At 40.8% G+C, this 27,802-nt stretch overlaps 2 protein-coding genes across 2 annotated transcripts in view; one reads left to right on the plus strand and one right to left on the minus strand.

The window, feature by feature from the left end:
- Window positions 1-3,024: 3,024 nt before the first annotated feature.
- Window positions 3,025-8,593, minus strand: cep57l1 (centrosomal protein 57, like 1). The gene is made up of 11 exons (XM_063495509.1): window positions 8,423-8,593; window positions 6,418-6,589; window positions 6,101-6,280; window positions 5,868-5,989; window positions 5,608-5,721; window positions 5,426-5,503; window positions 5,153-5,242; window positions 4,980-5,051; window positions 4,642-4,901; window positions 4,362-4,506; window positions 3,025-3,556 (listed from the first exon to the last, which is right to left on the minus strand). Exons 1-11 carry the CDS (start codon window positions 8,441-8,443, stop codon window positions 3,350-3,352), a joined length of 1,461 nt encoding a protein of 486 aa, XP_063351579.1. The 5' UTR covers window positions 8,444-8,593; the 3' UTR covers window positions 3,025-3,349.
- A 1,884-nt stretch (window positions 8,594-10,477) lies between these two features.
- Window positions 10,478-27,802, plus strand: part of sesn1 (sestrin 1) — a 65,813-nt gene continuing 48,488 nt past the window's right edge. Inside the window, exons 1-2 of the mRNA XM_063495510.1 lie at window positions 10,478-10,566; window positions 11,821-12,140. Of these exons, the coding sequence (XP_063351580.1) occupies window positions 11,862-12,140 (279 nt within the window). The 5' untranslated portion in view covers window positions 10,478-10,566; window positions 11,821-11,861. The remainder of the gene's footprint in view (window positions 10,567-11,820; window positions 12,141-27,802) is intronic.

A 27,802-nucleotide genomic window follows, 5' to 3' on the forward strand; every position in this document is an offset into this window, starting at 1 on the left:
CTTTCTTTGTATTGCCCATACAGGATCCACTCCAATCCACCCTGCCCAATCCCTGCTCTCAATTTTCATTTCCTTGTGTATCAGGGGCTCATGACCTACTGTGAGGCTGATGGGTCATAAGGTGATTATATATTGATAAGAAAGCAAAAACAAAGTGTGCATACACTTCATTCTTTCACTTCTTCAAGCCACTAAAAATCTCTTCAGTGAAGCAGCTCAAGGTCAACCCTTAAAAGGTCTTGGCCTCAACACAGATCCCAATGTAGAAAAAGTTAGAAAATCACTGTGGACTGTACACAGACAGGAGAAGCAGACTCCAGTGGAGCCATTATCCACAAATGGAGAAAATTTGAAACACTGGTGAACTTTCTCAAGAGTGACCGGTCTACCAAAATTAGTCCAAGACCGCATCACTGACTCATCCAAGGAAGTCACAAAAGAACCCAGAAGAACATCTAAAGAATTGCAGACCTCGTTTGCGCAGTTATTGTCAGAGTTCATTATTCAACAGTACGAAAGTGACCGGCAAACATGGCATCCATGAGAGAGTTCAAGTTGAAAACCACTGCTGACCAAAAAGAACACAAAGGGTCATGTCACATTTGCCAAAAAACAGATGATCCTCAATTCTTTTGGGACAAATGCTGAAGCTTTTGAAAGGTTTGAGTCCCGTTACATCTGCATAAAACTAACACAGCATTTCTTAAAAAAGAGCATCATAGCAGCAGTCTAATATGGTGGTGGCAGTGTGATGGTCTGGCTGCTTTGCTGCTTCAGGACGACTTGCTGCCATTGATGGAACCATGATTCTGCTCTCTACCAGAAAATCCTGAAGGATGATGTTCAACTATGAGTTCATGCCCTGAAGTTCAACTACACTTGGGTTCTGCAGCAGGACAATGATCCAAAACACACCAGCAAGTCCACCACTGAATGGCTTAAGAAAAACAAAATGAAGACTTTGGATTGGCCTAGTCCGATTGAGATGCTGTTGCATGACCTTAAAAGGGCAGTTAGTGCTTGAAAACCCTCCAGTGTGGCTGAATTAAATGAAACAATTCTGCAAAGAAGAGTGATGTAAAAGACTCATTTCTAGTTATTATAACCGTTTGATTGCAGTCCTTGTAGCCAAGAGTGGCACCAGTTATTAGGTTTAGGGGCAATAACATTTTCTTTAATAATTTTCACACAGAGCCAAGTAGGTTTGGACCGTTTTTTTTCTTTAATAAATGAAATCATCATTTAAAAACTGCACTTTGTATTCACCCAGGCTGTCTTTGTTTAACATTAAAACTAGTTTGATCTGAAATATTAAAGCTGTGCCAAACATGCAAAAAAAAGAAAATATTTTCATAGACCTGTGTGTGTAACGCATATACAACACAAAGCTGAGGTAACCTTTCTCAAAGTCTCCAGAAATAACCCAGTATGTCATAAAGTGTAAAGAATGACTAACACTTGCTTAATGACTGTGTTAACTATTTTTATCATTTCTAACATTGACTGTTTGTGTTTTGCAAGCAGCTACAAACTTTTGAAAAAGCAGCAGGTACAAAGTGTTCTGCATGTCATGTACCATAACCTGTGAATAAAAACCAATGTTTCACACCACCTCCCACCAGGGCGCACATAGTTTCTCGGGTCATAGGAAAGTTTTGCTTATGTGGTAAAAACCGAAGCTCTGAAGACAATCAGTGAGCATGTGCACACTCAAGACTCACGGTCCGATGGTCTACGCTCTCGAAGAAGCTGTGTGTTTATTTTTGTCGAGCAGATTGTTATTTTTCCAGCGGCCCCGGCAGAGAGGCTTTTCCACAACCAACGAGATAATAGTTTTGGTCAGTTAAAAGCCAAATCAGCAGCCCTATACTTACTCTTTTCAGGGGCAAACACTGTGCTGCTCTATCAGGAACATCTCTGGGCCTTTTACTAGAACGTGGAAAATCCCCCCACACACTGGGAGATACTACTTTTGGATTTTTCCTCTGTAAAATTTTAAGAAAATACTGCAGTTGGAGCAACTGCTATTCAGACAAACAAGGGTTGTGCAGTCATAAGGTATCAAAGTTGCAGGGTCAGGAGAGTGGGTGGAGCTGCTGCATAAGTGGACATGGGTTGGGTCTTGAGTTGCCCTAGCTAACCTGATTGTTGTGTCCAGTCATGCTGTGTAATCTAATATGGGAGGACAGAGAAACAATGCATTAGGTGTAGTCTCTCCTTCTCTCTTGCAAACGCGAGCTCAGTGCATTGTTTAACCATGCAGTGAACTCTGCATCATGCCAAGAATACCAAGACCGAGCAATGTTAGTGACATAATGAAATGAATGCAGTAATAAACAAAAGCAGGTATCTCTTGAAAAAGTCTTGAAAATTTGCTTATTTCAAATCCATGTGACTGCATTACACATCTAAAGTTACTTTAGAGTAGATCAGAACTTCTATTCGTGTATTAAACTTGATGACAGAATAGCAAAAAATGTTGACTAAGACCCGATAACGAGGAGATAAGTTGAGGAATGTTATGAGGCAGCTTCTCATGTGGTTATTTTCCCCATTATAAGTGGCTGACTCAAATAAACAGCACATGTGTGTGTGCAAAAGGCATGCAGCAAATTTGCCATGTCATCTGACCAGCAAGCACCGGAGAACAGAGCCGTTTCAGCTGTGCAAAGAAAAAAAACCAGTATGTGGCAACAAAAAAAATGGGTTCCTCCTACATGCATACAACTAAAACCCACATCCGTTTGATCTGTGGTCAGTGCTCCATTTATTCAGCTGTTCGACCTGCTGCTGTTCGGGGTGCATTTGATCCCTCTCGATTATATGCAGCGGGGAGACTGGTGCTGCCAGCAACATTACAAAGTTAGAGTTCATTTATCCATCCAATAGCGCGACTTGCCAAAGGTAAAAACCTTCAGATTTAAATATAGAACAGGCTGTGCAGTGCCATCTAGTGGTTGTACGTAAACAGTGATAAATGTGGAAGAAAAATAAATCTGCAATGTGTAGAAACAATAGCCTTTATTAAAAATAAACAACTATGATTACATAAAAGTTATTTAATCCAGCTCATTAGCTCCTTATGGCACAAGACCCATAAGCATTACTTTTAAATTAGGTTAAGATCATGGTACACAAACTACACCCTATGAAGGACAGTGTATGTGCAATACTTTATTTAATAAGCACTGTGTAGAATGCCTTATTTCCTCTCCAATTTGTTACTAAAAATGTCCAGAGGTCGTCTGAAGAGCAGAGAAAAACAAACAAACAAAAAACCCCACACATAACCAGTTTTCATCCAGCTGTAACATCCAGGTCTGCACGCCGAAGGTCTCACTGAGAAAAATCACGTTTCCCAGGAGAGGTCATCCTGTTTGAGGCTGTTTCTGAACTTCTGTGTCTCTCTGAGAAGCTGCAGGTTTTTTTGAGTAGTCCTATCTGTCCTTCCCTTCTTTTCAGTCTGAACGGGAGAAGGAGCAGGTGGCTTGATCCCACTCAGCTTTTTGGCTGTGTGCTCCTCAGGAGATGATCGGCACTGGGCCAGTTTTTGGATCTGTGGAGGGAGCAGAAAACATCACACATTTGGATCTGTTCAGCACAATTATGCACTGCAATAAGCTGCTATTACAAGTCGATCCATCCTCTGAAAACAACAGGATTGTTTTTGACCATTTGTTTATAAGTAGACTGTAATTTATTCAAGCATAAATTTCTCTTCTGTTTATTAAAATGTCAGAAATAACAGGAGAAGTGTGTAAATTCTTCAGTGAGGTAATACCAGCTCCACTTAACTATATGCAGCTGTAAAACTGCTTCAAATACATTAAAATACTTTTCTACAAATATCAAATTAATTTGTTTGAAAATCTCAAAATAATCTCATCCATCCCTATTTTTAAGTGGATCTGATGCATATTTTTTTTATTACTGGACTCTGCTTCTTCTTTTGGCTCTTACCCTCACAAGCAGTGACCACAGAGGATGGATCTGCATATTTGATTTGGCAAAGATTTTTACCCTGGATGCCCTTCCCAAATGCAACCTCCCAGAGATCTGTCTCCCCTCCTGGTTTTGAACCAGACATCTTTTGCATGTAATGTGCACATGTTAACCACTACAGCATGGAGGAACTGACTTTTACAGACATGGAATTCATTATTTGAAACTTTGCTTGATATAGGCATTCACCATTGACAGCTGGTGGGTTGTCAATGGTGAATGCTTACGGCTGTTTTAAAGCACTTTAAAGGATGATTAGATGATTATTTTCAATGAATCAGATCCAGTTTCTCATTGTGTTACTGAAAATTGTTACAAATCAATCCCCTTTAAGTTGTACCAACTTGTAGCTCACATACCATCCTCTGGTGTTTGCGGAGCTTGGTGATCTGAGATCCTTTATCCTCCATCCTGGTGACCAGCAGCTCCAATTCTCTCTGGAGCTCCTGCCTCTGCTCCGGATTTTGAGCTCCATCGATCTGATGCACCAACTCCTGATGCTCACTGACAAAGGTGACAAATATAAAATAACTTTAATAAAAGGTACACTAACATACCCAAAAAACACTGAATAAAGAACTTAAATTATTTTAAACACGCCTTCATTCCTAATGCAGCTCATTGGTTGGCACTACTCACAAGCTCATCTGTCCCAGCTCGTCCTGCAGAGCCAGGAGCAGGTCGTCGAGTGAGCTTAGCGATGGGTCAACGCGCAGCCTGTTAGGCTTCTCTGATGAATCAGAGGAAGATGAAGAAAAGTCCTTTTGGAGGTTTTTCTTCACTCCGCAGCCAGACCTGTGGAGCGCACTCACTCGCTGGCACAGCTGTGGCTGGTGGTGCTTCATCATGTGAAGGATGCTTTGCACGTTGGCATGAACCGAATGGCTTGGGCTCGTCGACTAGAGACAGGAATGAAAAGAATCAAAGTAAGAACAAACAACAAAAAAAAGAAGCGCAGAAAATTATAAGTGACTTACTGTTCCTGCAACAAAGGGCATTTTCTTGCGCATCGGGCTCTTTGGTAGCAGTTCGGCAGGTTTAGAGGTTTTCTGAGGAGGAAGACAGCTCTCATCACTGCCATATCCAAAGAAATCTCTGTCTCGTTAAATAAATGCCTAAAATTAATTTTTTATATCGGTCAGAAAAGTACCCTGATGGTCTTTTTTGTTTTCTTCTTTGGCTTTGTCTCTTCAGAAGTTGGCAGAGATGGTCGAAGGCTGACATCAAACTCTCGTTGCAGCTGCAGTAGTAACAGCAAAGTTACAAATCCATGCTTCTTACTAGTATTTAGTCAAATTTGCCAATCAGCAGCTTTATTGTTGAATATGTGCTGAAAGTTGTGGCGTGGGCAATTTAAAAAAAGCTGTGTCTCTAGTTAGCATTTACTTGTTTCTTAACAAGTGCAATCCAAAAACTGACTAACCTCCTCCGCCTTCTCCTGCACGAGTTTACGCTCGTGCTCTTCTTTCAGCAGTTTCTGCTCCAGGATGGAAAGCTTCATCTGAAAATTTATCACAGCGACACACCCTGAAATAATGAACTTTTGGCGATAAGCATTCTGACTAATGAATTAGAGATAAGCAGCATTGGGAAACCTTAGGTTACCTCTGCCAGAGTTTGGGTTCTGCTCAGTTTGAGACACTCTGACTCGAGTTTTTCCAGCTTCTCTCGCTGAATTTGGCTGTTTGAGCTGCTCTTTTGCTCGCTCTGCAGAGAAGCCTTGAGGGGAGTAAAAGTGGCAGGGGGAATATGTGGTTCTTTATGTTACTTACATCCAGAAATGTGAGAAACAAATAGGTGATGATCATGCTTATAGTTGGGATCTACTTTCAAATGACTTTTTGATTCGTAGTATTCTGAGCTACCTGATTTTCCATTAGAGCGCTCCTCTCCTTTTTGGCATTTTCAACCATTTTCCTCATGTAGTCCAGCTGCTTCTCGAGAACCTTACAGCGAGCTTCTGCAGACTGCAGTTTTGAGTCCAGTTCTGTCATCATAAAGCAGAGAACAAACTAATCAATCAGTTAAATAGAGTTGCCAGATCATAGTGACCCACAGTACCCTGTTTCCTTGTTGCTTTCTATTCTTTGTCGCTTACCTCTCCTGGCAGAGTTATCCATCCCAGGCAGGCTGGCTGCTGTCTGACTGTGCAATGATGTAACTTGAGGATGTTTTTGAGCATCATGGGAGAACTGCTGGTAGCTCTTCTCTGCTTGCATCCTTTCCAGCTCCAGCCGCCTAATTTTCTCCTGAAGGGTCTTCAGTGCATCAACCACGGCTGATGAAGAGTAAACAACAATACAAAGACATAATAGGTAACTGTAACAGAAAGCAGTCCGCCCCCTCCCCCCTCAAAAAAAACAAAAAACCCCCACTGTAAGAGACAAATCGCTCATGGTAATGAATGCGTCATACCTTTGCTATCAATATTTGGTCTGCTCTGGGAAACTGAGCTGCTGGCCATGTGTGTGCCCATGCTGATAGATGAGTGTGCATGGGGCTCCGGCTCTCGTGAAGGTTTCACTATCCTGTCTGGTGGCTGGTAGTAGCTTCCAATGTAACTGTTCTTGGAAGGTGAGTCTAAAATCTATACAGAACAAGAGGAGGTTGTTTTGGAAACAAATTAATATTTTCATTATCAATAAAATGCCAAGTTTGTAAAATTATAGACAAAAAATGTAAGTGTATACCAGTCAGATTTTTTTTAACAATTTTGAACCTTGAGAATAAATTTGAAATGCAGAGACTAAAATCAGCTCCTGATTACCACACTGTGAAAAAAGAGAAATAATTTTCTTTTTACTAAAACTGATTTGGATGTGCAGTTTGCAGAAATATTGCAATTTTGCAGCTGTGTGCTAAAAGTAATAGTTTCATTTTAAATTACAACTTTATTCCAAAAGCGCACTGCTCAAAAAAAGGGAATACATGATCAACATAGTATAACACAAAGTTAGTTACACTTCACACTTCAGGGAAATTAATCTGTTTGATTAGGAAGGATAAACCATTGCTTTGTTACAAATGAAAGTGACAACAGGTGACTGGAGAGGCAACAAGACAAATCCCCCCCCAAAAAAGAGGGCAGCCATAGACCCTCCTGACTGATTTTCCCCCCCCCCCTAGTTTTGCATGTTGTTAAGGTGATTTTACACTATCAGTAGCATGAGATGGTGCCTATAGCCCATTCATGCTGCAAAAGTAGTTCAGCTCCTCCAAGATAACACATCCACACATGCAGTCCCAACAAGATTTGCGGTCTGACCAAAATGTCAGAAAGAGACTATGTGAAGGTAGCATGTGAGCTTGATCTCCTTTAGTTGGATCTATGATGTGCAACATGATTAAGAGTCGCCAGAGAACAACAGAACTGGCGGGTCCACCAATGGCATCAGTTTGCTTCACATGTTCAGACTGAGCACATGTGACAAGTGAAAAAGAGTCTGGAGACGCCGTGGTAAATGTTAAAATGCCCTCAACATCATAGGTTAAGACTTGATTTCATTCTCAAAATGAGTATTATAGATTATTATAGAGACGAGTTGCTATCCCAAGCGGAGAAGTTCAAGTATCCTGAGGTCTTGTTAAGACTGATTGATGCAGTGTCTGCATCACCGGTCCATTGTGGTAAAGTGAGAGCTGAACATAAAAACAAAGCTATTGATTTACCAGTCAATCTACATCCCCACCCTTACCTATGGTCACGAGCTCTGGATAGTGACCAAAACATCAGGAGGTACTCAGAATAGAGCCTCATCCACATCAAAATGAGACAGCTTAGGTGGTTCAGAATGCCTCCTGGGAGAGGTTTTCCAGGCATGTCCTACTGAAAGTTAAAAGGATGCCCTGGGGTAAGCCCAGGACACGTTAGAGAGATTACATCTCCCAGCTGCCTTGGGAATGTCTCGGTGCTCTCAGGCCTAGATGAGCTGGAGGGGGTGGCAGGGGAGACGGAGATCTGGGCTCAACTGCTTAGGCTGCTGCGCACACGACCCCGTTCCTCCTTCACCATGAACCGTCTCTGTGGTTTTTCGCTTTTCCTGATCCATATATTTGTTTAGTAAACAGTAAATACTGATCAAAAACTTTCTGTTTTCGGTGCAATTTCCGTGCACTTGCCACACAAAGTGAACAGTAACCGAATCAACAAGCGTTAATCGATTACTCAACTGTACCCCAGTACAGCCAGCTTTCTGCAACAAGGAGGCCGTTTGTAGTCCTAAAAGCTCCACAACAGCAAACATAATAATAATCCAATGTATTTACAAACACCACCCACTGCAAGGACCATTGGCTCATTTAGGTAGACACCCGTAAAACAAACCAAAAAGATGGTTAAGTGGCAACTTGGCGAAAGTAAACAAGGCAGCGCTAACGCGTTAGCCACACCTGCTGCTAACGGCTGATTTACGGACGTTACCTGATCGTGGTACGTCTCCATTTTGCCCCACAGCGAATGATGAGTGCTTCCAAACTAATCATGCGTCTGTCTTTAACGATCCCAGGCTACTTTTATAAGTTAAAATGACTTGTAAGACACCAGCTAACTGACTCCAGCTGTCCTGTCACCAAGAGACAGTCCGGACTTTTTAAATTTCCCTCCTCTTTGCCGCCCTCCACACTGTGGTTCCGCCTGCGCACTCTTAGTTCCTTCCTCCCCACCGCCGCAGATTGTTCCAGACTTTTCTCTGCTGGTTAAGAAATATATTATATTTCCATATCTTTTGCTAATTAAATAAATAAAACTTAAGCTTGTCCTTATACTCATTCTTTACTCCAACATTCTAATTTACTTCACTGTTATTTCAGTTATTCTTTTTGGGTTTCAGTAGACTGGCATAACTACTTTGAGCTGTATATGACAATTTTAGCATTTTTAAAAATCCGATTATGACACACATATACGGTGTCACTTAATTTTCTTTGTGGAACAGTTTCCAGTATTTTCAGCAAAATCAATAAAGACTGTGACCTTTTGGTGATAAGTATGGCATTAGACAGGCTCACCTTCTATAGACTAAAATAAAATTATCCTTTAAATCTTATTTTTCTTGCTGTTCCCTTTAGGGGTTGCCACAGCAAATTATCTGCCTCCACCTCATCCTATCTCTACCATCGTCTGTCATGCCAACCACCACACCATGAACGTTGACTGTGGTATTCCCAATGAAAATCTTGGCATCTTCAACTCTGCCATTCAAGAGGTCTCTCTACCATCTTTTAAACCTTCCCTTTCACTCTTGCTGCTATCTTTCTGTCACAAATCTCCCCAGACACTTGTTTCCACCCTCTTCACCCTGCCTGCCCTCTCTTCTTTACCTCTCTGCTGGGGTGGATTGATGGGATTTCTGGGTATGTGCAAAGGGCCCATGTACAGTAAGGGACCTATCCAAGATGCAGATGTTAGTTGTCAGAGAGGAAGGACAACAACAGGAATAATATACTTACATACAAACATAGTATAAAAGATGATCAGGTGCTACATTTTCCATTTAATATAAGGTACCCTAGAGTGTTTAATGATGTTGTATTGTGATAGTTGCTTTTCATTGTTTTGTTAAGGTACCATGCTCTCCATATTGAACTATTCTGTGTACATGTATGCACATACAATGATTCTTTTTAGATGCAAGGTATTTAATCAGTTAACTTTGCAAGGGTGCACAACAGGCAACTGGTAAGATGTAGGTGGATTTTTCAGTTATCTAATGTGTGGCCTTTCACTCACTTTATCTAAGTCCCCAAGTCAGTACGGCTGGAATGCATGCTGCACTATGCAGTGATCACTGCATAGCCACACACAACCTCTAAAATACCAACACAATCAGTAGGCTGAAGTATGTACACGATAAACTGATTTGTTTCTGCTTGTTGACTTTTTTATGTTTCCCCAGGTTGTGGTGAGATAATACAATGTCGTTAGCACTGTAAGTCAATCACACTGTCAACATTTGCACATGCAAGTACTCTCTTGCAGCAATAAGCAGCATGTGTGACAGTCCTCCTGCATTTCTATTTTTTTTCTCATTTGCATCAAACACATTTTTTTTCTTTTTACCAGACTTGAACTGAGCTGCATGGCACTTCGTTCTTAAGTTGAGATTGATATTTTAATGGTATGGGCTGCATCAGTGTGCAGAGTTTTATTAGTTAAAGTTAAGAAAATCAAATGGAAACGTACAACATATCCACCTCTTTATGTCTTTCTGCTTGTCTTTTATTTCTGATAAACAAGTGAAAGGGGGGCTGCTGCTGCTGAATAAGTGGATGATGGGAGATGTAGTTGATAGCGCTACAGTCAAATAGAGAACCTAGGCGGATAAAGAATACAATCCCCATAAACGCTTCCCCCACGATCGCAGGAAACCGCCCACCAACCAATCATCGTCCAGAACCTCCCCGAATGAGTTCGGCTTGGGCTGATTGGCTAATTTGCCCTGCCAATCAAACTTTTACCCTGAAGTTGTTACCTCCTCTTGTTTCTACGCTGGAACCCCCGTTACTGGACAGTGCCGAGGCAAGGCGTCCTGTAACAGGAGAGAGACACCAAAGAATGTGGATAAAGTGAGTGTTTTAGAATGACACTGTTTGTTTTTCAGTCTCAGTGAAAGGTTTGTGTGTGGGAATTTTTTTAAAGAGCGGCGGTGGGGGCTTCAGTGCCGTCTTTGTTAACGGGCAGCTTGAAAGCCTTGGCACGAAGAAAAGAGAGATAAACAAGCAGAGAGAGATTGAATGGATTTCACTGACACGCCGCGTATTCCTCCTATGATATGCCAAGTTAATATCAAAGTTAAAAGCCGTTAAACCATAAACCAGTGTTAGTATTTGCAAAATCAAATTCTGTGGCAGTGAATCTAATTGCTCTGTCTGTGTTAAAATCACGTTTTCTTGTTTTGAAAGTTGCTAACAAAGATTAGCAGAATGATGTGGATTTAAATCACGGATGCAGCTATTGCTCTTTTAAATCTGTTTAAAAAATGTGGTTAAACCTCATTATATTAGATTTTCTGCAAATCTGAGCAGTATATGTACAGAGAGTGATCTGGCTATATGCTGAAATGCATGGCGTGATGATATGCTTTAGATGTGTAGTTGATTTATGCACCATTTTGAGAAGTTTATTTAGTGTTTAATCTTAAACTGGGGTTTAAAGACAACAGGACGGAAGTGCAATGATATTTACAAGTGTTAGTGACCAGTGTTTTGTGCCAACTCAACTTTGCAGTTGATAAATGTTCAACGATGAAGTTCTAAAGAGATTAATAGTTTATAATTAATATTTATATACAATTTTTTTTGTTTTCTTGTCAAAAAGGGAAACCGATATCAGCAAAAATGTAATAAACAGTGGCACCATCTCTTCTCCACAGTGTTACATTACACACTGGTACAGTACTGACATAAAGTTTCACACCCTTTCTTAGGGCAGTAATGTGGTATAAGAATGGAAGTAGATGGAGGATGTACTTCTATTGCTCTTCCCTGGTGCTGAGGGAGCCATTTTTGTTTTCCCTGGTAGAGCAGGGGACCCATGAACCGAGGGCCATAGTCCTTACTGCGGCGGCTTCAGTTTGATGCTGTGTGTCACTCACCCTCTCTCTCTTTCCCTACTTCCCCCCCTGCCAAAAGCCAAAAGTCCATTAGCTGTAATATCCAAATTATTGTAAAGGAATTCATGAGATATTGGGTGATATATCTGTGTCTTTTATAAGCGGTTCATGGTATTAGTTGGAGTCAAACTTCTCTGATGCTACATCTAAAAGCATAATGCACTTGCATTAACAAACAGGTGTCCTGTTCTGTCCTGTTTATTCGTAGCCTTTTGTGAGGCAGCACAAACGGTAGGCCCGCATAAACTGATGGAGGTGCAGGACCAGGAGTCTGTGGAGAGATGGGACAGGCTGGGGAGCCGGGATCCCAGCTCCAGAGCTGATGCGATAGAGAACATCTGCCAAGAGGTCATGCGAAAAGTGGAAACCATTGGGCCCATACCGCCGGTGGCCCCTCTGTCCCTGGCTTCAGGGAGTCCTCCAGGCAACGATCTGAATGACATCCTGGCCCATGTCCTTATGCTCTCCAGACGTTGTCCCTTTGAAGATGTCAGGGAGCGTTGCTCTCAGCTTCTGCGAAACATCCAGGTAAGAGACTCGTGGTTTTATGATGGTGAGCTGTGTTGCATTACGCTGCACCCGACTGTGATATGTCCTCTAGAGCCAGTGTTTATTGTATCGCTCTGCTGCCATCTCCCTCTCTTCACCTCTTCATAAGCATTGAAAACACTGTGGTTTAGTAAAAAGCTCAGTGTGACTGCTGCATGGTTTGTCAAAGAGATTACAGTCAGTCACACAATGATACACAAAAATATAGCTGTCCTAACCTTTCAACACGCTGCCAATCATTTTTACGGTGAGATTTAAACTAAACAGATAATCACTGGTTGATTAAGATTTGTCTTTAGCATTAAAGCTAGACATAAGATTTAAGTTTTTTTAGGGCAGAATTTGAAAACAAATTTCTCTGGCTCGTGGCTTGCACACACTGAGTTCTTCCAATAAAAATATTGACACTGCACATACTGTATGTGGGCTTTCTCAGAGAGTTAAGACGTATTTACTGAAAATAAGTAATGCTCTCCATTATTAACAAAACACAGTGTGACACTGCATTTTTGTTTTCACTTAGGCTTTTTTTTCTTTTTCTTTTCAAGTCTGTTAAGTCTGCCTGTGTTGATTTTTAAATAAATATCCTGGTCATTGTTGTGTAGCAGGTGGCAGTGAATCGAGAAAAAAAATATTATATTGAAGCTGTCTGACTTGGACATGGATACATGGTACTCAGTGAATCCTGAAAACAAAAATCTGTGGGAGAAATGCGCAATAGCGTAGATGGTGGATGGTGGGGGAGGAAAAAAGCTTCTCAAAGCCCTTAAAGTTAACAGGAGAAATATAGATAAAAATAAATAAGATTTATTAGACACACAGTTGGGAAATTTACATACGGTATATGGTAGCAAAAAGGATAGAGTGGGAATAAAATAAATTGATGCAGCCATTAAAAAAAACTTGAAACAGTAGAAGAAAAATGTACACTGTACAAGGTAGAAAGAAATTTAATCTAAATATAAGTAAACAGATAGTTTCAGATGCCTACTAATAGCAAAATGATATAACGAGTATGACTGAAAACTATTGCACACTGAAATACATCAAATACAAAGAACATTTACTGAGCATTAGAATGGGGGAATAAAAGTGATTTAAGTGACTTTGATCGAGGCCCAGGCTGGCCTGAGTATTTCAGGAACTTATGATGGACTGGGATTTTTTTATTTATTTATTTTTTTCCACACAATAATCCCTGAGGTTTAAAGACAATGGTCTTAAAAAGAGAGAATATCCAGTGTGAGGCACTTCTCTCAGAGCTCAGAGGAGAATTGCCAGACTGCTTTTAGCTGATAGGAAGGGAGCAACAACTGAAATAATCACTCGTTATAACCAAGCTGTGGAGCAGCAGAAGAGCAGACAAGTTTGCATTACTGTTTGCTAATAGGAGGAAAATGTGGTTACAATTACCACATGGGCTCATCAAAATTGGATGATAGAAGATTGGAAAAACGTTGCCTCGCTTGATGAGTGTCCATTTCTGCTGCAACATTTGGATGGCCGGGTCCAAATTTAGCATAGACAACATGAAAGAATGGATCCATCCTGTCTTGTATCAATGGTTCATGCTGGTGGTGGTGTGATAGAGTTGGGGATACATTCTTGGCACAGTTTTGGCCTCTTAGTCCCAACTGAATATCCTTTAAACACCACAGCTTACCTGAACTTTGTTTTTGACCATGTCCATCTCTTTATGACCACAGTATACCCATCTTCTGATAGCTGGTTCCAGCAGGATAACACGCCATGTCAAGTCATCTCAGACTGGTTTCTTGGACATGACAATGAGTTCGCTGTACTCTAATGGCTTCCACAGTTCTAGGGGGATGTGCTAGAACAGGAGATTCGCATCATGGATGTGCAGCCAGCAAATCTGCAGCAATTGTGTGATGCAATCGTGTCAACATTGGGCAGAATCTCTGAGGAACGTTTCCAGCACCTTGTTGAATTTATGCAGAGTTAATGTAGTTCTGAAGGCAAAAAGAGGTCCAGTCCAGTACTTTTTAGGTGTACTTAATAAAAAGGTTGGTGACTGTATCTGTAATACATGTATATTTATGATAAATATTGTGCTGGGTTTATTTTGGTTTGCCACTATTAGCTATAGAGAATGAAATATTACACTTATCCTGGGTCTACCCTTGCGTTTGCTGTGGCCTGTTCCACTTAATGAGTCCTGTAATAACAAACAAACACTAACCCCAGTAGCTTTGGATGGCCTGAGATGTTGTTATTCTGAGGAAATAGGGTGTTTGGCCGTGGCTTTAGTTCCTGTTTGTGCGGAAGTGTTTTTTGAAGATGGAGGCGAGGGGCAGGCAGAGATGAGAACGGGAGAAAGCTGCTTTGCGGGTTTAGCTGTCTACCACGGTACACGCCGTCTGGTATTTCTGAATTATGCTAAGCTGCATTTGGGCACAGCTTGCCAAAGGTTGCATTTATGAGCCCACAGTTAGCTGATGTAGCACTGGTCCCATGGTGGGAGATCCCTCCTGACACACACACACACACACACACACCTTTCTCACATTGTCAGGGTTGGAGGGGCTAAAGGGAGGGGTGCTCTGGCTCAGACAGCCTTTAATCAGCGGATCTGCTGGAATTAAAGGCAAAATCTTTGAAAGTACAGACAGTCTTTTCCTCGTGTCCTCTAGAGGAGGAAGGCATCCTGCTTAGTGAGAATAATATACTCTAAAACCCACATGGCTCGCATAGCTGTGGGTTGGAGCAATTTTCAGCTTGTTTGTTGCCATAATGACCACATCTTTCCTGAGCATTTATCAACCGTGAAAGTAACTCCAGTGATATTATTCAAAGGATGAAATGTGCTCTTGTCTGTAGGTGTAGCATGAAAAATTATGATAAAAATAATTGCAATAATGCCTAAGAAGAAGGGAAAAAATATTGTGTGTTGGCACAATTTTTTTGCTCATACTTGTGCACATAGATAAGAAGTGTACTGGAGAAGTTATACTCTAGTAATGGACAAGGGCATTTTCTTCTGTTTTGATCCTTGTATCAGACCTTCCACTAATTGTTGAGGAACCCATGTAAAGAGACCTTTTTTTTTGGTCTCTAACTTTGCCTCACTTTCTGTTTTTTTTTTTTTTTTTTTTTTTTTTTTTTTTTTTTTAATGCAATCCCACTTGGTGTTTGTTCTTCCTGACTCTGCAGGCTAACTGACGATGTTAGTTGCACTGATGTTGCTCTAGTATTCAGGGGTCACAGGTTCGTTGGCAAAAATAGGGTGATATGCGTACAGGGAGGGGTCGGGTTCCCTTGCGAGGGTCTTCTGGGTAATTGTGAGTCAAAATCGCTTACCAAAACAATTCTGAAGCGTGGTCTTCTGTGGCCTTTGACGTGGCAATCAACTGCTGAGCTTTATTGATCTCATTTTTATGGGAACCCCAAAGTAAAGATGGGTATGCTTCCAAACACACACATGCTCAGAATTAAAGAGAAACAATAGTAAGTGTGTATTCTGAGTCTGTGAAAGGGGTGGGCAGACTCTGTTGGCCGACTCTCTCTCTTTCTCTGGTCATCATGTCCCCAAACTGGATGAAAGGAACCCAGTCTTGGATGGCTGAACAGAGACAGAGAGGTTTTTTTTTTCTTCTTTCTGTGCTATGCAATTACACCATTGTATTAGCCCTTTACCCCTACTTGAATTAAGAGCTAGTCTCAAAAGATCAACCTGTTCTTGTGATTTAGGCCTGTGCCTCTCAGATTTAATGACACTACCCACAACCTGCACCATGCGAGAATTAAAAGATGGAGTAAATCAGCGGATGAAGTGAAGAATGTACATTATATACCAAGTGGCCTTAGTGTCTCTTTGAATCCAAGCCAGTCTGGTTCTTATGTGTTCAGCTGTCACTGCACATCAGAACTGAAATGTGTGGTTAATAGTCATTGTAAGAGTCCTGCACCTTAGTTTGTTAGTATCACACCTTGTTCTACAACCAACTTTTTTTCTTTTATTTTTAATGCACAAATTGCTATAGTTGCAGTCTTTTAAACACCCTAGAAGATATTTAATCTAAGAAACTTTCCTTCTATTCATCTGTCATGACAGAGTCATGTTTTTTGGGGGGGCTTTTTTCATAAAAAAGAAATGCAGTCTGTTTTTCTGAGGAACACAGAGGCATTAGATGTTTTAAGCTCCTGAGTGTTTTCACATACTTATTTAAGCTAATAATGGACATTAAGAATAACTAAGCAGTCTCTCTAATAAACACATATGTGTGATTAATTAAGTAAAATGGCTTCCTGTAACTGGCCTCCTCCTAAACTAATGCAGAACATATGGAGTGTCTCTTGGAGATGACGGTAAATATTTAATTATCTCTTTAGGATTGATTTATTCATCTAAGCATAGCCCTTGAACTTGATATGAATAAGCAATCGTAATTGTCAAGTATATGCAGATCTAGCGCCTACGTTGTGACTTTCCTAAGGGTTAAACTTTGAAGTTGCATGGTAGGTTGATCTCTGACTGATTTCTCTGAGACTGTGTTACATAATTTTTATTTCTTTTTAATTGTGGGTTAGGCTTGTTTTCAGAAGACATGTTGTCTGTGTAAGCCTCTCTCAATGGTGGAATTCATTTGGTGAGGCTATATAAACAAACTTTACTTGTCAACCTTGACAGACAGGTGTGTGGACAGATGCAGTACGGCTTTTCTGAGAAGGAAGGGTTAGAGTCCACTTGTAAAATGTGGCAGAAGTTCAGAGAATTGTTTAATGCTTTTTCATTGCAGTCACAGTGACAGAAAGGTTTGCACTGATCTGTTTTATAAGTCTGTGCATGACTGTGCATATACTGTGCTGTTTTTTTGTGTTAGTTAATGTACTGTGTGTGCATGAGTTTGATTGCGAATGCCCGGAGTCCTGTCTGTCTGCTACGTCTGCTTGCTGTGTAAATATAGTGAGGACCAATGACGAGAGGGCCTTGTATTCTGGTCAGATCTGGTGGATTATGGGCACTCTGTGGTTGAACCAGGGCAGACAAAGTGTATGGTGAGAGGGAGGGAGGGAGGGAGGGAGGGGAGGGAGGGGGGGGGGGGGAGGAGCAGCTGTGGAAGCAGGCAGTGACCTTTGGCACAGTAACTGTACAGTGAAATGCGCCATGGATATGGAGGACGCAATAGAGAAATAAAGCTGTGGATTTACAGCTGTCTGCCAGCTGGGCAGAGCAGTGGGACAGAGTGGTGATAGGAGCTGGGTGTGAATGCTCTCTATGGGGTGTCTTACTGAGCTAGATGAAGCTTTATGGCACTAAAGGCCCTTTGTCTTCAAGTTTTGTGATGATGATAGTGATAGTAGCACAATGACATAGCTCCTGCCTTGATGCCTTGATGCTCCTTTTGTAGGCCTAAATATCATCACTGACTGCTTTTAGTTACCTGCATGAATTGCTTATTGCTTGTACTGCGACATGGCTTATTGGCCGAGTTGTTATTTTAAACACTGGCATCAGCGTTGGCCCAATATTTCTGTTAATGCACTCCTAATGTGAAATCTTGTACCACAAAAGTCTGCAGAGTGGTTTGAGTATAATGTAATAATGAATGCTACCACTATATTGGCTTTCATTTATAAATAGTTGATGTGCAAACTGGGAACCCTAAAATGATGCTGTGCAGATAAAGTGATGAGGGATATTTACACAGTTTGAAGATGCCTTTCCCTCCCTTTTCTCTTGCTTGCCAGGATATTTAAAGCCATTTTTAACAAACACACAAGCTCCCACTTTGATCCTGCAGCACAGACAGACCCCCACTTTCAGCCAGTACAGCATGCTGCCGGCAGCACACTCGGGAAGACTTAGAGAGAGAGGGGGGGCATGTGGGAAATGTGCAACTAGGTCACTGTCAATCCTGTTGTAGATGATAATTTTCCTGTTTTAGCATACATTAGTGGATGTGAGGAAATGCTTTCCTGTAGAATAAGGGGGATTTTTTTTTCTTCTTTCATTTGTTCCAGATAGAGTTTAAACTTCTGCTAAAACATGCAGAGGCTGTATTGTCCTGTCAAAAAGGGAGGGGTGGGTTGGTGTTGTCTCCGGGCATTTGCACAGCATAAGCAGTCGTCATGGTACCAGTGGCATGAGGTGCAATGATGGGATGGGTTAGTTGGCACCGCTACTTGGGGGTGGGGGGTACTTGCTCGTCTGCAATTATTTCTGGACGTGGTATTCAGGAGCTGAAGGGGAGAAAGCGAGGGAGAGGGAATGGAAGTAGAAAAGATACTCTGCCACATTATGATTGCAGCGCATTGAAGGTCAAAAAGAGATGGCGAGTGGGGGGGAAAAAAGGACAGCAATAAAGCAATGGGAGTTTTAATGTGTGGAGAAGAGAGGAGAAGGGGGTGAAACCAAACCAAAAGAAGAGGTGGGACAAATGCTGTCATTCTCTGTATTCAGTTTGAAAACAGTGGAAAACTACTAGCACCCCACAACTGCAAAACACTTTGCTCTCAAGCCTGGCTCAAGACCTGAGTATTTTCTGACAGGGTCCAGATCCAGACCCTTTTGTGGATTATGTTTCCATGACCCCAAATTAGCCTAAAGCCCTAAATAAATGATACTTTTCCTCTCGCTTGTCTGATCAGGCATTAATTGAAAGGCTCAGTTTGACTTCCCCATACACCTCAGGACTGGGAGGAGCAGATGGTGGATGGTGATGGGGAACTTCTTGAAGGGGAGAAGTGCACTTTGAAATCATATGAATAAAACAGCTTAACAGCACATCCAACCAACTCTGTGTGTAAACTCATTATGTCCATGTTTTCTTGCCTTGAGTTCTTGTTTCAACCTCAGGCAGAGCAGAATTTGTTGTGTCTCTCCCATCAGATATAAGAATAGAGATTTGGTAGTCTTGTGAGACTACCAAAGACACTTGTGCCATAAGTATGAGTTCAGTCATCCTTGCTGTTGGTATAATGTTGCCAGTAGAAAATTGAAGCTTGCACAACTGTGAATTCATTCTAGGTGTGAAAGATGGAAATTGCAGTCATTTCACAGCTTAGCAACACCTATCTTAAACAGATTCATCCACAGGGGCAGACCCATTTTAGCAGCAGACTTATCATAGCATGAAAAGCGCAGATGTGACTGATCATATAAATGATACAAATTCTTCCCAGGCCCCTCGTGCCATGTATGTTGGTGCACTGAAATAGTTTACAGGGGTATTAAAAGGTTATCTTTAATGACATTATTGCGCTTTCCCTAACATGTCAACGTGGCCGCTGTGAAAAAGATATATTTAGCCTGTAATCTGACAGCTTTACCCTTTGGCAAGCTGTTTTTTTTCACTGCTGGCATTTGACATGTCAAAACAGGTGTGAATAATAAAAGGAACAGCAGCTGAATTGTGCTTAGCTGCTTCAGTTTCATTGGTCTTTTATTGTTCAAGCGTCACCTAATGGCTTACTGAACACTTAAATGAGAGAGAGCCAAGTAATTGTTACATTCATAGTTCAAAAATAGTTATAGCAGTGTGTACATGAGGAGGAAAACTGAGTTCTTTCCTGTCTACCTGTCTGTTATGTTGGTATACACCAGGGGTGTCCAACTCCAGTCCTTGAGAGCTACTTTCCTGCAGCTTTTAGATGCATCCCTATTCCAACTGAATCAGATGGTTGGATTACCTTTTCAGCATGCCATCAAGTTTGGCAAAGGCCCGGTAACAGCCATTCATTTGATTCAGGTGTGTTGGAATAAGGATGCATCTAAAACCTGCAGGACAGTAGCTCTTGAGAACTGGACACCCCTGGTATACACTGTTTTTTTGTTGTTGTTTTTTCTGGGCTGCTTGAGATGAAGGATGCCCAAGGGGAAAGGATCATGATGAAATCTTTGGTTATTGTTGTAAATGTCCTGGGGCATAATTTTGACAGTATGGGGAATTTAGGAGATTATCTTTCAGTGTTCCTCCTGGATCTCAGGTATGCCAAATGTGAAATGGTGGGAATGAAATTGAGCACCTCCAAATTTTAGGCTAAGAATCCAGTGAGAGTGCCCACTTTTGAATCTGGGTGGTGCAGTGCTAGCAACAACATTGGTTTTACCTACAAATATCATATTTCATAGTATAAAAGATGAACGTAGGTATAAAAGAAAGACATAGATGCTACCCGTTGGTTTGTGAAGATGTTTTGAAGTATTTCTGTCTTTGCCATGTTGGTGTTTTTGTATAGCCGATGTGAGAAGTGAGGGGTACTGACAGTGAAACAACTTGTCAATTACAATTCCTTAACTCATGAGAAAATAAGCATACCCTGCATAATCCTTCTATCTGAACTTAAAAACATAAAAACACAAAATTACAAAATGACTAACTGACACATAAACTCAGCAGGAAAGTGTTTAGAGAGGTCAAGTCCGAGGACCATTTTCCCATAGATTTCTAAGGCACCAGAAGTCTTTTCGTAACCACAGCTTGACCCCTTGGTGGCTTTTAAAAAGAACGCTTGTTTAAGCCACTGCATCGGCTTCTCTCTACAGACCCCGAAGCTACTCCCTTCTTATATACTGTTCAAAACAAAATGTTTGGAATTCCAGCAAAGGAGGACGTCGTGTTGCTGTGCGGCAGCAGAAACCTCTTTGTATACCATTTCCTCCAGATGTTATCGTGACCACAACAAGGAGGGTGCAGCCAGCATGAGGAATTGTAGCAATGTCTCATACGTAGCATACATTTCAGGAGGTGTTGTCATCTTATACTGTGCATTCATCGAATATAATGTGTGCTGCACAGTGTGGCTTGCAATAAACTTAAAAGATTGCTGAAATCTTACAGTGTGATCCTTTACTCAACTGCATTTCTTTTGGAATTTAAAATGGCAAATAGTGAGGCATTATGAATGCCTGTGTGACATTTTGCACTGTTATCCCCTAGCTGAACAATAGTTGTACCTCCAGGATTAGGAGCAGCGAAGGGGCATGTGACTGTTTTTGGCAGGTTAGCTGTACAGTCCGGCTGGAACTACTTACAGATAAGAAAAATACCTCCATAAAGATGATTTACAGGTAACATTTTACTAAAAAGATGCTACAATTGGTCATAAAATACAAAGGACAGAGCTCAGCAGTTAAGTGCTGCATGTCACCCCATGTGCCTTGTTTAGTCATTTGCTAATCTCAGACACTTTGATCTATTAACTTGTGTGCCATCTGTTCAGGATTAATTTGACTGAATTCATAAATGAATGATGAAGGCTATTTCCCAGCGGATGCAGTATTTGCTTAAAAAAATCAATATGGGCCTTTTATCCCTCACACTCTTGCTCTTCAATGTTCGTCCTTTTCCTCAGACAGGACAGGCTGTGGAGTGGTTCTTCATCCAGCGTACTGAGGGGTTGAAGTAGATGTAGTTAATGTGTTTAGTCACTGGAGGGTGCTCTGTACAAGGTTTTTGGCCTTTTGCTCTCATCTCATGTTGCTTGTAGGGAATTTTCCATGTACTGGGTTGAACGCATGCGATGCTGCACATGATTTTAATTTTTTCCTTTCGGCCTGGTCACTGGGCCTTCATGTGAGGTTGTTTGTGTGTGACACTTTCTATGTGTTTATGTTCTTCTATATGTGTTCTGTCTGCCTTTTGAATGTGAGTCTGTGTCTGTGTGTTTACATGTCTAGAGAGCTTTATAGCAGGGAGCATGCAGGATTTTGAGTCATCTGCAGATCAGGTCACAAAGCATGAATAGCCCAGTGGCTGAGGTCCAGACCTCGGTCTGAGGTGGCCCCTATTAGGATACAAACCACACAGGCTAAGCGCCCGGCTTAGTCAGCTGGAATACAGAAAATATTAGGGACACTTGTTCCTGCTTACACCAGAAAACATTGCACAGCCACTAAAGTGGCACAAATTTCTTGTAATCTTATCTGATGAAGTAATCTATCATGCAAAAATCTCAACATTTACCAGCCATATCCTCTAAAATGTGAAAATTTGAACACTGAATTGAAGATATGTTGGTTCCAGTGTGAAGATTTTAACACTGAATTGAAGATATGTTGGTTCCAGTGTGTTATTTGTACAGTCCGAAGAAACTTCAGCTTAACAAACTTTAAAATGACTTCTCTAAAAAAGTATTTGAGATTTTGGGCCATCTTAGGGTGTGTCAGAATAAATGGGGCCAAATGTAAAATGAGTGGCTATTTTTTTTTCTTCCCTTTTTTCTTCAAGAGCAGCTCAATCAGAACTGTGCCATTACCATCTTAGATGTATAGTACTACATTAAGGCTTGAAGGAAACGGGCAACACATTAACACAACCATAAATAATGCACACAAATGCTCGTTCACCCATGTGCACGTCACCCAATCTTGCAAGTACCTCACTTTTTGAAATATGAAGTTAGCTGTGTCAGCACCTGATGGATCATTTCCCATTGGAGTCATTGTGTGGTGCTGCTCACCGAGCAGTGGTGTTGCTTCAAGCTTTAACCACTGCCATGTTGGCTCAGGATTGGCTGTGCTGTTGTTTTAGCGTCAGTGGTATTGTTTCAGGCCCAATGTGTAGGGCTGGAGGGTATTGTGCTCTCTTCTCGGGGGTATTGACCCAGGCTGATGTATATGTCCCTGTTTATGTTACTGGCCAGTTTGTCAGCATGGTGACAGTTTAACACTACAGGATCTCCACATTCCCACAGTCATTCACCTCTGACCTCAGCTCTTATGCTCCAAAGTTTGAATGTGTGTGGTAAAACAGCAGACTGAGAGTGAGTCTCCATCAGTGATTGACAAGTAGTGTTTGCAATAGCTGCTTGAGTGGGTTTGCATCATAGTATTTACTTAGGGTGGAAAACACACTTTGTATGTTTGGCCTAAATCTAATCATGTACCTTCATGTTGGAGGATTTTTTTGGCTTTTACCCCTCAGCTGTAAAAGGCTGACGGAGTATTGTCGTCACCGTACCGGGCGAGCGGCTGGGTGTCCGGGTGGGTGTCGTGGACTCTCAACTTTGTGAACATAATAACTCAAGAGCAAGGTGGCGTAGGATTTTCAAATTAATACCTTAGGTGCATATCCTAAAAATCTAGTACGAGTTTAAATATTGGAGAGGTCAGAGGTCAAATGTTTCAGAAATCTTAAGGAAGTCAACTAGGATTTTGATGCTATAGGTGCATCTAAACATGTGCTCATATGTGTGAACACAGCAGTTTTGCCTCAGTACATCGTCACAGTGGATTTTGAATAAAGTAGTCGCAATTTCAGCTTTAATTTGAGGGGTTAATCAAAAGTTTTGCATGAGCACAGCCATTTTTGTACATATTCCCACATTTTCAGACATTCAAAGTTAATTATATAATATGAGAATTGTCTTAAATACTTGGCTAAATGTCCTTTGCAGTCAATGACTAGAGTCTAGAAACCATGAAGACAACCAAATGTTGTGTTTTCTCCTTTGAGGTGCTCTGCTAGGGGTTTACTGCAGCCACTCTCAGTGCTGCTTGTCTTTGGATCTCTCCGCATCCACCTTTTTGTGTTCTGTATTGGGAAAGCATGCTGGTGTCTGTTGAGATCAGGTGACTGACATGGCCGCTGAAGAATATCACATTTCTTTGGCGTGAGAAACTCTTGGATTGCTTTTGCAGTTTCTTTATGGTTTTTAGCCATTTGCACTGTGAAGCACAGTCTGTGTTTGAACCTGGGCAGAAAGTTTAGCTCTGTACACTTCCCAATCCGTCCGGCTACTTCAATCAACAGTCAGATCATCAGTCAACACCAGTGGCCCAATTCCTCTGTAGTCATACATGCCCACACCATAGCATTACCTGCACTATGTTTGATAGCTGATGCAGTATGCTTCAGATTGTGAGTGGTTTCTTTTCACATCATTCTGGTAGAAGTTTATTTTGGTTTCATGTGTCCAAAGAATTATTTTCTGAACTGTGCAGGCTGTCTTAGATGTTTTCTAGGCTTCCTGTTGTTGATTTTAACAAGCGGTTTGCACCTTGTTGGTAGACCCTCTATATTTCCATTCATGAAGGCGTCTCATGATTGTAGATGATGTTATGAAACCATGTTGTGGAGTTGTTTTTCTTAACCATGGAAATAAGTCTGTCATCAAGCACTTTAGTTGTCTTCTGTGGTTTTTCAGACCTTTTGGTGTTGCTGAGCTGCCCAGTGCATTCATTCTTTTGAAAAATGCATCAGATTGTTGTTTTGGCCACTGCTAAAGTTTTTGCTGTCTCTCTCTGGTAGGTTTATGTACTTATTTATTTATTTACTTTTTTCAGTCTAATGATGGCCACTTTTGCTTGCACTGATACCTTTTTGGATCTATTATTTAAAACTACAGCGAAATGCTACAAAATACAAATTCAGCGCTTTAATTGTCTGTATTTTCTAATTAATTGTCTTGCTCCATCATGCTTAAACTGTGAAGTACAATATATGGAAGTAATATGCACTACATTATTAAAACTCATGATATTTTGTTATAGGACAGGTGCCGCTACAGGGTAAAGTCTGCTAATATTTGCTTTTTTGGGCCATGTGGTGGTTGTCAAACTGCGGGGTGTGTACAAATACCTTTAAGAAATATGGAAGAAAACTAGGACTATGTTTTGTTTAGTTCTTTTCATACTATATCACTATTGGAATGAACTCTCAGGGCATAACAGCAAAGGGACACCTTCATTTTAAATGCTGGCTTTGGCAAAATAAAACTAACTGAGCCCCTGGAGATGTGAGCTTGCTTTAGCAGTACAACAGTGCTCTAAAAGTCTGGTTAGTCCAGCACATGGACTTCAAAGAGTAGCCAGCAGGTCAACACAGCTAAATACTGTCTAGTGCCTCTCAAACTCTGGGGTGTGCACAACCAGGTAAAAACATGTGAAACTAAGCTGAATACACATGATGTGCTATTGAGTTTACCTTTTTTTTTATTTAAGTAAACCTTATTCTCTTCTTTATTTGTTATTCTTGATTTAAAAATGGGGGATAGGGTGCTTAAACTTTTTTCAGCATACTAGAAAACATTTGAGAAACACTTGCACTACTCTAATAAACCATAATATACTGCATTATTCAACAATGAAGCCCAGAGAAACATGCAGTTAAAGTCTGCATTGAGCAAGCAGCAGATTTCTTCATCTAGAAGCAGGACCATCGTAAAAAACAGAGAGGAACAACAATATTTAACACCACGACCACACCAAACTGCCACAATACCTTCAAAAAATAATGGCAACATTATAACTGAGAGGCCATCTCTAGTTGCAACAGTAAAGGAGTGAATATCCTTTTTCAGTCGGTTTACTTACAGCATACCATGGCTAGACAGGTGTGAGAGGGTGGGGTAGACGGGGGTTTTAAAATGATTGCAGTGGTTAGCACTGTCGCCTCATATCTAGAAGGTCTTGGGTTTAAATCTTAACAGTCTGCTGGAGCCTTCCTGTGTGGGTTTCTTTCAGATACCTTGATTTCCTCCCACAGTCAAAAGACGTGCGTGTTTGGCCGTTCTAAATTGGCCAAAGGTGTAAATGTGAGTGTGTTTTAGCCCTGTCGTGGACTGACAACATGTCTGGGCCTCAAGCCCACCTCACAACCTTCAGCTGGATGAGCAGTTAAGAATTTTTTTTGTGCTTTTATCGAGACTCAAAGCTGTGAATGATTAGGGATGTGACCACTTTGAGGAGCACGTGGAAGCTGTGTCAGTGTTTGACTGTTTTTGAATAAAATGACTGGTTTGCTAAACACGAGACTCCAGTTAGGTTCCTGTTAGGACTTCTGTGTTTTCCATTTTGTTTTTTAATAACTTTCACTCACTGGTTTGGTTTAGGCATTGAAAGCTGCTCGGTTAGCTTTAGGAAAAAATTGTTCAAATGTACCTTATAGCAACAGTAACCGGACGCACTAACTACTTATAGTAATGCCATAACACTTTTCTTGAGCACACAACAACAAAGGTACACGTTGTACCTAAATGACTTGACAGAATGCCACTAATTAATGGTCTGGAGATAAGAAATGGCTGTCCTGATATAATAATAACATAATAACATAAAAGCCTGGTTACCTCAGAGATGAGCCAACTGGCTAACAGCTAGCTAAGTCTTGTATCCTGTATTCCATGAAACGCGGCGTAAAAGTTTATAATATGGATGCAGCAGATTCTTACATCTAACAGTTTGATATAAAAACAGAAAACATTAAACACAACATCAAGACCAAAAACTGCTATTATAACAGCAAACAATAATAACATTGGAAAAAATATAAATAAAGAAATTAAAATACACAACTCCTTTTGTCTGGAAAATGACCTACTGAAAGTACTATGCTTGTGGGTCTTAAACTGTGGGATGCAGGTGGGTAGTGAGTGGAACCAGGTGAGAGTGTTTGCTGATCTTTTTATTTATATAAAATCACACTTTATCACAAAAACTGTAAATAAGTGACAAAGCAAACTGATCAAACTTGTGGGCTTTCAGTTTCTGAAGTGTGCCATAAAAAGCTTGAAAACCTCAGCCTTAAGAGTGTTTATGGTTTCGAGTTGCAGAAAGCATCTAATTTTGAAAGTGTAATGAGGCGTTATGTCAAAATGCCAGTGATGATATCGATCCACCACACCAGCCACCCACACGCACACATTCAGCAGATTAAATGATAGTGAGAAATTTTTGTCACAGTGTTGTTGATATGTGTTTTTTTTTCCGTTTGCTTGTTTTCTTTTTGACTAGATGGCTGATAATGATACTTTTTTGTTTAATGTAAAGGGTTTTAGGGGACACTTATTTGTGCTGTGAGAATGCATTTACTCTAATGTTTGCTGACCAAATAATGTATTTCTTTTTTGTTCAACAGCTTAAGGAACAAAGCTAAGCTACTTAAAATGATGAGCTTATTGCCTTTACAATGACAAACTGTGTAAATGTACTTCTGCTTCCCCCAAGTGGCCCAAAAGTGAAGATTTAATTGTTAACTTAATCTTCACCTCTAAGTAAACAGACATTTTAGGTGCTTCATAATATAAAAATAGTCCACATCCTCTCATTATATGTATTTTAACACAATTAGAATTATTATGTATGTTTAAGGAGACTCCATTACTGGATTAAACGATTGCACCGTATTTATTCGAATGATTGCTCTGTGGTGCGTATACTAAACAGTTTCAAAACCCTCTTCACTTCACACATCTGCAGTTCTGGACCTGCAGAGCGTTTGCATTGGCGTCCTTCTCAGATAAGCTAGTCGAGAGCATACCCTACCAAGACTTCATGCAGGCTAAGCCTTCTGGTTTCCTGTTGTCTCTCTACAAGTATGAATGAGATGAAAGAAATAAATCATCTCTTCTTTGCCAAATGTTATTAGACAGTTTTTACTGAACGGGGATTTGACAGAGTTTGCTGCACTCAGTAGAATTAGTGTCTTCCAGTGATTGTGGGGTTGTTGTTGTTTTTGTTAACATCAAGACAAAAAAGTGTCAGTGCTAGAACAAAAATGGTCACAATATGTTGCCATGAAAAAAGTCTGTATATCATTAGGCTCCAGTTTAAACAGCTTTTGCAAAAGCAAAATGTTTCATTCACATGCCTAAAGAAACTCCTATGAGCACTGCTGTGTGCAAATTGTTTATGCATGAAATGGACTGGCTCGTAATCTTCCATACGGGAGGAAGGT

The sequence above is a fragment of the Pelmatolapia mariae genome, linkage group LG15 (genome assembly GCF_036321145.2).
Source record: "Pelmatolapia mariae isolate MD_Pm_ZW linkage group LG15, Pm_UMD_F_2, whole genome shotgun sequence".
Classification (NCBI taxonomy): domain Eukaryota; kingdom Metazoa; phylum Chordata; class Actinopteri; order Cichliformes; family Cichlidae; genus Pelmatolapia; species Pelmatolapia mariae.

Coding starts and splice junctions, on each gene's coding strand:
- cep57l1 (XM_063495509.1), bottom strand. CDS start 8,443: ATGGAGACGTACCACGATCAG. Junction 6,590..8,422: donor TGGAGACGTACCACGATCAG/GTAACGTCCGTA, acceptor TGTTCTGTATAG/ATTTTAGACTCACCTTCCAA. Junction 5,722..5,867: donor GCGCTCTAATGGAAAATCAG/GTAGCTCAGAAT, acceptor ACTCCCCTCAAG/GCTTCTCTGCAGAGCGAGCA.